Source organism: Dermatophagoides pteronyssinus, unplaced genomic scaffold (genome assembly GCF_027571235.1).
Source record: "Dermatophagoides pteronyssinus isolate colony J.1.1.1.1 unplaced genomic scaffold, Derpt_VIB-CSIC_2022.12 sq0001, whole genome shotgun sequence".
NCBI lineage: Eukaryota > Metazoa > Arthropoda > Arachnida > Sarcoptiformes > Pyroglyphidae > Dermatophagoides > Dermatophagoides pteronyssinus.
The window spans coordinates 3,496,646-3,506,715 of NW_027461525.1; the positions used below are offsets into that span (position 1 = coordinate 3,496,646).

At 31.3% G+C, this 10,070-nt stretch overlaps 4 protein-coding genes across 4 annotated transcripts; 3 read left to right on the plus strand and 1 right to left on the minus strand.

Annotated features, from left to right (window-relative positions):
* Positions 1-1,526: 1,526 nt before the first annotated feature.
* Positions 1,527-2,485, plus strand: LOC142644943 (uncharacterized). The gene is made up of 3 exons (XM_075819801.1): positions 1,527-1,685; positions 1,806-2,115; positions 2,191-2,485. Exons 1-3 carry the CDS (start codon positions 1,671-1,673, stop codon positions 2,313-2,315), a joined length of 450 nt encoding a protein of 149 aa, XP_075675916.1. The 5' UTR covers positions 1,527-1,670; the 3' UTR covers positions 2,316-2,485.
* Positions 2,486-2,908: 423 nt separating this feature from the next.
* LOC113793515 (glucose-6-phosphate exchanger SLC37A4-like) lies at positions 2,909-4,455 on the plus strand. Its single transcript, XM_027343561.2, is given in 5 exon segments — positions 2,909-3,074; positions 3,125-3,264; positions 3,266-3,672; positions 3,731-4,188; positions 4,246-4,455. Coding segments are annotated over 5 exon segments (1,311 nt in total). The 3' UTR covers positions 4,386-4,455.
* A 160-nt stretch (positions 4,456-4,615) lies between these two features.
* On the plus strand, positions 4,616-6,186 carry LOC113793278 (uncharacterized). The gene is made up of 2 exons (XM_027343287.2): positions 4,616-5,410; positions 5,526-6,186. Exons 1-2 carry the CDS (start codon positions 5,020-5,022, stop codon positions 6,020-6,022), a joined length of 888 nt encoding a protein of 295 aa, XP_027199088.1. The 5' UTR covers positions 4,616-5,019; the 3' UTR covers positions 6,023-6,186.
* Positions 6,187-7,048: 862 nt separating this feature from the next.
* Positions 7,049-7,696, minus strand: LOC113793116 (uncharacterized). The gene is made up of 2 exons (XM_075819421.1): positions 7,544-7,696; positions 7,049-7,485 (listed from the first exon to the last, which is right to left on the minus strand). The coding sequence occupies exons 1-2, from the start codon at positions 7,553-7,555 to the stop codon at positions 7,162-7,164; spliced, it is 336 nt and encodes a 111-aa protein (XP_075675536.1). The 5' UTR covers positions 7,556-7,696; the 3' UTR covers positions 7,049-7,161.
* Positions 7,697-10,070: the final 2,374 nt, after the last annotated feature.

Here is a 10,070-nt window from a genome sequence, read left to right on the forward strand (position 1 = left end):
TTCCCTTCAATCATCATCAAAATATTAAAACCGAATAATTACGCTACTGAATCGTTTTCAAGGTTACTTTCTCTGAAAAAAATAATTATACACAATCATCAAGCATATCGAATTTTCGAATGATGTTTGCCATCATCATCGTCATCGTTGCTGTTTTTGGCAGGTTATTTTTTGCAAAAAATTTTCCATTTAGCATCTAGTTGGCAGTTTAATGATATAAATATCAAATAGGCGTGTTTTTTTGTACACACCTTTGCCATTGTCAATTCTATGGTTTGTAATTAATTTGACAAAAAAAACAAAAAAAAATGAGAATAAAAAAATTGATCCACCTTTTTGTTTTTGTTTTTTTTTTTTTTGATTATCTTTGTTTTAGAAACCGGATCGAACTTTTTGTTTTTTAGTTATGAAATATCAAATAAGGTGTCAGATTTACAATTTGTGCATGTGGTTCTGAAAATCAATTTTTTTCGATCTACTAATCTTTGATTGCTCAATTCATCGTTTGAAATAGTGTATGAATCTCTTTGGAGGCAATGATGATGATGAGAAAATAATCCAATTCGATTGTATGGAACATCGCATTACCATTAACATGAATTAAATGAATATTTGTGAATAATAAGCATGCAGAAACGTGTAAAAATTCAAGGTTATCGTTGTTAACTCATGATCATCTTAATTATCCTGAATCAATCTCAGCTTGCAAAAAAAGATAACTATTACAAACAACAACAAAAAAAAAGTTTAATTCACATGTCTAAAATTTTGTATTTTTTGTTGTTGTTGTTGTTCTTGAAGTGAAATGCATTTCCATCATTATCGTCATTAGTTTTCATTCAAAACATTTTTCTATTTCCGACAATTCACTATCATGTAAATTATCAATAAAAAGGGTACAATTATATTCAATCATGTTAGCGTTGTTTTTTGGAACACGATTAGAATTCAAAACATCAAATTGTTCGCAAAACAATGTGATTAGTGATTTACACAAGTGGTGAATTGGTGATGAAAATCCCATTTTGTTATTGTCATAAAAAATCATGCAAATAAATTCAGACACCCAAGTTATGATTAGAAATTATAAATCACTTTAATCGTTGGTTAAATTTTCTCCATTCAGTATTAATGTTCTAGAAAAATTGATCACTAGTTTGTGTTATTTATATTAATACAAAGGTATGTTTTTATCATTATTATTATACTCTTCATTCGTACAAATAAAATCCGTCATTCATAATGAAAATGAACAATCAAGTCCATGTCTGTCCACCATTGTTTCGATTTGTCGATTGATATAGCCTGTCATCAACAAGTAATTTTCTCTTTTTCCAAATTCATTCTCACGTATTCTCCAACACACATGTATACAAATGTTTGAATTCACAAATACATAGACATTCATGACTATCGATTTCCAAATCTCTATTCATTCTTTTTTCAAGTAAAAAATTTCCTCTCCATTTTACTCTGTTCATTGTTCCAGGATCAATTGATCAATTCCTAACTGTGATGACTACATTAGTCACTCCTTAGTCCATGAATATTTACGCAAGTTTTCTTCCATACCATCATATATAAAAGGCCATATCTATGTTCATCACTTAATTCAATCAAACTGTTTCAACCATTATCAACACAAAGATAAATATTTAAAAAAAACAAAAATGAAATTTTTCATTGTAAGTATATTTTGTTGTGCTTCTGATGGATTATAATGTGCTATCGAATAATACGAATAATAATTATGATTATTAATTAAAACGATCTATTACTTTCAATCATCCATTCTGAATATACAGGTTGCTTTGAGCCTTATCTCCGTTGTTGCTGCTATCCCAGCCATCGGTCATTTGGGTTACGCTGCCGCTCCATTGTCATTGGGTCATACTGCATCGATGGCAATCGCTGGTCCAGCTCTCGCAGCCTATCCAGCTGCTTATGGTTATGCAGCCCATGGCCCAGCTCCTGCTGGTATTCCTGGTGGTTACGGTTTTGGTCCAGGAGGTCATTTCTCACCAATGCCAATGCAAGAAATTCAATTAGTTGGTGTTCCACAACCATATCCAGTCGCTCAACCAATTCCAGTCGACAAACCATACGCAGTTCCAGGTAAGTCTAGTAATTACATGTTTTGATGAAAAGATGAATTAATTCAAAATTTTTATCAATATCACAACAAATCAGTCGACAAACCATACACCGTTCCAGTTGATCGACCAGTTCCAGCACCATACGTTGCCAAAGTTGTTCAACCAATGATCCATAAACAAACTGTTGTCAGCTCTGCCATCCTTCCAGCACATAAATAAATAAATTCATTCATTTAATCTTCTACATCAGATATGAAAATAACCGAAAAACTAGATTGTCAAGTCACATCCATCTGAGTAAATCAAGTTCAGATTCATTATTGTATTGTCAACATCTGTAATAAAAATACAATTTTGTATAAATAAAAACTAATTTTTTAAAAACCAAATTAATCTTGATTCGATTTTTTTTTGTTCACTGAATTTCACTGCTTCGATCAATACTCATGATAGTATGATCATGCTATTATTGTCGATTTTATTTAAAATTAGTTCCCGTTTTTATTGATTATTATGATAATCAAACTGATAGTTTTTTTTGTAAGCTTTTTTCAACGTTCAAGTTGGTATTATCATCTGAATCAAAAACTTTGATATTTGATATGTTTTAATAACGATAAATTATTTCTGTATCATTCTCCATAATTATTCTCTATTTTACACATGATGCTCGCAATCGTCTGATTAGAAACAAAACAAAAACTCCAATTTCAAAATGAATTGAATGATTTTACTTAAAATCTTTGATTTTTAGGTAAAACAAGTAATTATTTAGTATTTTGTCATATTGCTAATTTTTTTCATTTCAAAAAATGGTCAAGATTCTCAATACTAAGAATGACAACTATCAACAATCCAATCGTTGGAAAATATTAGGCATATTTTTTGGTTATGTTATTTATGTATATAATAAAAAATCTTTGATACCATTATTTACCGAATTAATTAGCGAATTTGGCTTTTCCGAACAAGATGCTGGTATGTCTCTGGTCTATAATTCATCTTGTAATTTTTAGGTTATTTTTGAGGTTTTATAACCAGTGCGCAACAAGTGTCCATTTCGGTGGTCACATTTCTAGGTGGAATATTGACCGATTATTTGCCATCAACATTTTTATTTTCTGTTGGTCTTTTAATTACCGGAATAACAACATTGTTCTTTCCCATCCGGTACGAATGTCTATTACTTCGCTACGATTTGGCTAATTAATGGTATTGGTCATGGCCTGGAATTACCCACTGCGATATGGTTGACGAAACATTTTAGTACCAAAGATACGTTCGCAACTAACTGGTCGTTTGTGATGACGGCCGTTAATATTGCCGGTATCATCACTCCAACATGGTCAATCTTTCTTAGCAGTAATTTTGGTTGGAAAATGGCCCTATATATTTCGGGAACATTGACATTTGCCACTGGATTAGTCATGTTAATCTATTTTAGAGAAGAATCGAATCTAAAAACGAATCATCAAAAAGAAAATCATGAAACAATCAAGAAAACTACTGAAACTAAAATGGGTGTATGGGATTTATTTATTTTTTTTCCACCGATATGGATTGTTATGATTAATCGGTAATCAACTAAAGGATATATGCATCGAATCTAACACATGTTTTGTCTTTCCATTTAGTTTTGTAGTTGGCCTATATCGTTTATCTGTGCATGATTGGTCACAGTTATTTTTCGCATCCTTTCATCAATATAATGATCATAATAACCAATATTTAGCTAGTATATTCATCACCGTTTTCGAATCTAGTAGTATTTTCGGGAAACTTCTTTTTGGCAAAATTAATGATTATTTTATGCGAAAAAAACTAACACTAGTCAATAATAGAGGGCCATCATCAACATTGGTCGTACGTTTATCCATAGCCATAGGTTTACATTTGATCTCAGCGTTTGCATTGTTCTTATATTGTAATCTCTTATCAACAACTAAAAACATATCGATTTTTGTTTTAGTTGCTGTGATAGCAGGTATATCATCAGCTGGTAACGTTATCACATTAAGCATATTATCCACTGAAATCGGGGATGAGAAATATCAAGGTCTTATTACATCGTTATGTAATCTGGCCACTAAACGTAAGAAATGAATACAATATATTATTGTTGGCCAAAATTAATTTTATTTTGTCTTAGTTGGAGCATTATGCTCGGGATATCCTTTCACATTAATCGCCTTTTTGATTGGTTGGCATGGAGCTTATACCTTTGTAATGATTATTATTATATTGACACTAACACTTGACATGGTATTTCATGTTCGTTGCAATAGTTAATCTCGAATAGATGAAAAAAATCAATTAAATCCTAGGTGATTTCGAAAATAAAACATAGTAAAATTACAAATTATGATTTATATTAACTTTAGTATTTGGACCAAGATGAAAATCCTTTCGGTGAAATTGAACAAATATGAAAATTCTATCTTTACAAAATGTATTTTGAGATTTTTCTTCCTGTTTTTTTCGTCAAGTTTTTTTTTGGTTTCTTATATGGTCATAAAATATTTATTGTTTATGATGGTTAAACTTGATTTGAGATCTTGGCAAAGTGGTAAAAAAATGGTTAGAAATTTCAACCACCGTTGGAATCGAGTTTTTCTGTGTTTGATGATAAGAACACATTGCCGAAAGGAATGCAAATCAACGAGTTAGTTGATAACAGTTTGTTGCCTGCACTTATTTTAGTTTCTTCACACGATTATCATTATCGCGATTAGCGGTTTGACCAGTACATGCATGTATTGCATATGAGTTGGGTCAAAAGTCACCATACACTAGCAGTTTGTTGCAGAAGTTGTAAACGAATCATATAAAAAAGCTGATCGAAACCAGCAAAACGGTCAGTTTGAATTTTGTATTCGTCAGTTTCATCTTGCTTCAAAATTCGAAAAAAATCATTTCTCCAAAAATGTTCCGATTTATTGTATTTACTATTTTATTATTCTTGGCTGGCACTAACCATGCTGCATCATTACATCGATTTCATAGCGGTGATTGTCCACGTATAGAACCTATGGCCAATTTCAATATTGATCGATTTCTTGGAGAGTGGTTTGTGCTCGAAAATGCCAATGATAATGGACAAGTTTGTCTTCGTGAAGAATTTAATGCTAGCCAGGAAGCAGTTGTAGTGATGCCCAAACATGATGAAAATCTCTTCGATATGGCACGCAATGAACTTGAGCCAACTGGCCGGCCAAAATATGAGACCGAGGATGACATGAAAATCATGGAAAAAGCTTATTATGTCAAGCGAAGCTATCTACCGTTTGGTGGACGTCAAATTATCAGCGAAACAGGTATGAATTTTTGTTTTTGTTTATTATTCTACCTAAAACCTAAAATATAGAAAATTTATCTCTTAAGATTATGATTGTTGATTATTAATGATAATTTTCATGTTTTTTCTAATAGGAAAAATATCATTTTCATCGAATACAAGTCAATCGGAAATGGAAATCAGCTTGCCTTATGCTGAAACAGGAATGCTCAATATTAAACATTATGAAGTTATATCCACTGATTATGATCGATTTGCTTTGGTTTGGCGCTGTCAAAAGACTATTTTTGGTCATCGTCGTTCAGCACAGCTCATGTCACGACGATCTGAATTGGATGAAAAGTCTCAACAAGAATTGCAATCATTGATACAACATTTTGAAGCCCAACATGATATTAAATTCACACCTGTTCGTCAGACAAATTGTAATGAAGTCTCGGCTTTAGAAGCACAAGAATCAACAAGTTCAACACCAATGACAAAACGACCACCATCATCATCGGTCGCCGACACTTCCCCTATTCATACTCAGGATACTAATGGCGAACCACCAAAATCCAAAAACAAAAAAAAGCTGATCAACATTGAAATCGGAAGTTTTCAGCTTAGTATTTCCTATCCTTTTTTCTAAATTATTTCAAAACCAATATTTTGCATGATCTAAATGATTTTTAATCAATTTCATTTTTGTACTATGATTTATTAATGTATTACAATCGTAAATGTATTCATATCTGTCATCATGTTCAAGATCTCTAAAGAAAGAAAATAATAAAGCACTAATATTTGAGCTTACCTCATAGTTTCTGAACGAATCAATACATGCACTTACAATCTGAATCTTCGGATTAGACATGATATTTTTTTTCTCTAATAACAAATTGTCATTGAACGATCATAAATCATCTGATAAAATCATTTGATGATTTGATCAAAGTAAAACTTCAACTAATACAATGTTCATGTTGTGGATGTGATTACAATGTTCATCATAAAGAAATTTCAAAGACTTTCAGATCTAGGTCTATTCTCATACAATCGATGTGAATGTACATAAAGTAAACAGTATAATTTATTCCGTTATTGATTAAAACATATTTAGATTCACCATGCTGCTTCATTTGATTGATTATTAACAATGGCAATGATCATCTCATCATTCGATTAATTGATTGTGTTTTAAAATTTTGGTCAAGGATTACCTGACATTGAAATTATATGAATTCATATAGTTTGCCTCATGTGATTATGAGCATCAAGTTTGAAAGATCAACTGAAAAACTTTTTCTCATTAAGTTACCATAGTAAATTGGGTGATAATAATGATAATGATGATGATGGACAGACATAGGTTTATGAAAAAAGATGGGTGGATTGTTTTCTTGTCTTGTTTTTAAAAAATTGATTTATCATTTCAAGAAAGTGGATCATTATACATTTCGTTTTCTATTCCGACATAGTGTGTTTTCCTTTCACCTTCACTGTCTATTTCGTATATTAAATATGGTGTGTCGAAATTTCATAATTTTGTTAACGATCCTATTATTTTTCGTGATGTTTTAGAGATAAATAACAGACATGAATGAATATATTTTTAGCCCCTCTTGTCAACATTAATTCAAGTTTTTATCAATTGATTGATTGATTGATAAGTAAATTAACTTTCATCATCCATCAAATCAGAAAATTTATTGATTTATTTGAGTTATTTTTTTATTTGTTCAAATGTATGACTTGAAGATTAATATAGAATGATTTGATTTATATTATTTAATGACCATAGCCATAAGCCAATGGGGCACCATAGCCCAATGGAGCATAGCCGTGGCCAATAGCCAATGGAGCAGCACCAAGAATTTTACCATATCCGTAGCCCAAGGAAGCAGCAGCCACTGGAGCAGCATAATTATAACCATGGGCAACAGGAATAGGAGCAGCTGCGATCACTGGAGCTCCATGTGAAACCGAAGTGGATACATGCGTTCCGATTGGCACGAGCGCAGATTTTTGTGTCTGATAAGTGTAGGCAGCTGGAGCTAAAAGAGCTGGAGCCGGAATGGCCGAAGCAACCACCAAAAGTGAGGCAAAAGCAATCTTTAATGAGAAATCAATGAAAAAACTAATTTCAATACCGAAATACAGAATTACTTACAATGATTTTCATTTTGGATAGTATTCGGTTATGTATTTTTACGATTCAAAGAATAGTGAGCTAATGAGCGACGTTTGAGACGCGTTTTTATACGGCGATTAAGAAGAAGTTTCAAATTTTTTCAAGACCAAAAAGGATGTTCCATATAAATGTTGCATCTACGTCTTTAATTCATTCAGCGCAACATTCTAGCCACAAAATCATGTTATTAAATTTAAACACAAAGGGCTTTCTTCAATATACAAGAAGTTTCTCTTTCATCATCAACGCTATGATCATCCTCATGGTTGTTGTACAACAGGCTTTGAAATTTCCACTTGTTCATGAATACAAACGATAGATTTGTACATTCAGATGATAAACATGTATTTGTTTTTATGTTTCGAATATGATCGAAAGAACATTATATTAAACGATTTTGACATCTCGAATAATTCGACATTGACAATCAAAAGATGATTTTGATTAATACAAAAAAAAATAATTAAATTTAAGACGCAAATATCAACGTCCACAATGATCATACAGGCTTTCGTAGTTGACCATCAATCCGATTAACAAATGCATCTGATCCGATTCAATGGTGATCAGGTGATTCTTATTAAAATCGAATCTTTTTATTTTTTGGGACGCAAATAAAAATGAATAATAAAACGCATTGTTTGTTTGGATGAAAATTATTTAATTGTTATTTATATAATCCGCATCGAATCGATTCAGAAAATATAGAAAACATAATGATGAATGATGTGATATTAATATAACACACAGAAAAATGAAACGTAAAATAGTTCGATTTTTGCCAAAAACCATAACATTTTTGGGTTTTAACGTCATCCACAAAATGTTATGGTTTTTTTCCTCAATATTTTATGGAAAACTGAAATCGTGAAATATTAGGATTTTTTTCCAGAATATTTCATGATTTTTGGCCAATCTTATACTCAGCCCAAACATTTCATGGATTTTTTGTTTTGCCCAAACATTCACACAGAAAAATGAAACGTAAAATAGTTCGATTTTTGCCAAAAACCATAACATTTTTGGGTTTTAACGTCATCCACAAAATGTTATGGTTTTTTTCCTCAATATTTTATGGAAAACTGAAATCGTGAAATATTAGGATTTTTTTCCAGAATATTTCATGATTTTTGGCCAATCTTATACTCAGCCCAAACATTTCATGGATTTTTTGTTTTGCCCAAACATTTCATGGATTTTTTGTTTTGTCCCAATATTTCATGATTTTTTTGCTAGCCTCAATATTTCATGGATTTTTTGTTAGCCTCAATATTTCATGAAAAATTTCTGGACTTAGAAAATTTTTTTCATTTTTGGATTAATCAAAATTTCATAATAAAATATGTACAATTTGACACTCGGCCAAACATATCGCGTTTGCAATGAATTTGCGAAGTTGGATCTACAAAAATGATTGATTTGAAACCACGTTTCAATGAGAATGGAATCCTATCCTATCCTATCTTCCGGACAGAATAATCATACAGACAAAATGGATGTTTCCTAAGCAAATTTTTTTCAAAAGGGCTAAAGAAGAAGGTATTGGATTGGATCTTCCTTCATTTGTCTAAGATGAGTTCCAATCGAATTGACTAATATCTAATTTGGTTAAAAAATATGAAGGGGTCAGATGTGGCAATTTGATCATGAAGCCAAAACTAGTGGCTGTTGTCCACGCTGGCTTCGTAAACAACTTATAACCTAAAATTGCTTTTGAATATCAGATTGGATTCATGATCGATTCATGAAAAGATTTGGTAAATCGATGTTTGTTCGATTGAGCCATAACAATTGAACTTGAAATTTGAAACAATTCGCTAACATTCGAAACATTGTTAATAATTCAATTAAACAATTGAAATAATTCGAATCCAGCATTTTTGTTTTTAAACGAAGTTTTTGTTTTTCGTTTGCCATTTGACTATTTTTCGAATCAGAAAATATTATTTTGTGTAACGGCTCAAAACATGGAAAAAACAATAGAAAGCGTTGTGGCTGGATAAGGAAATCTCCAACGGTCGAACGAGAAATCGGAAGCGATATGGAACTCAAGCAAGCATCAGTGGTGAACTGAGGGCAACCAAGGAAGATTCATCCATTCATGATAAATTATTAGAAATCACATAGCCATGATTTGAGCGATAATCTGGAAAATAAAGCAAACAAATCGGAGAATTTCAATCTATCCTTGGCCAATAATCTTAATTTTTTATCATTTAATTCACTGATTAACTTGTTTACTTTTTGTTTATGAATTTAAAAATGATCTTTATGCCACCTTAGTCGGCTAAATTTATCTTTCTTTTCTCTTTTATTTCGCATTTTTTTGTAAATAAAAATATTTTTAACCAGAATATTTCATGATTTTTTGCCCAAAAATATTCAGTCTTTTTCCAGAATATTTCATGGATTTTTCCAAGAAATATTAGGTCTTTTCCAGAATATTTCATGGATTTTTCCAAGAAATATTAGGTCTTTTCCAGAATATTTCATGGATTTTTCCAAG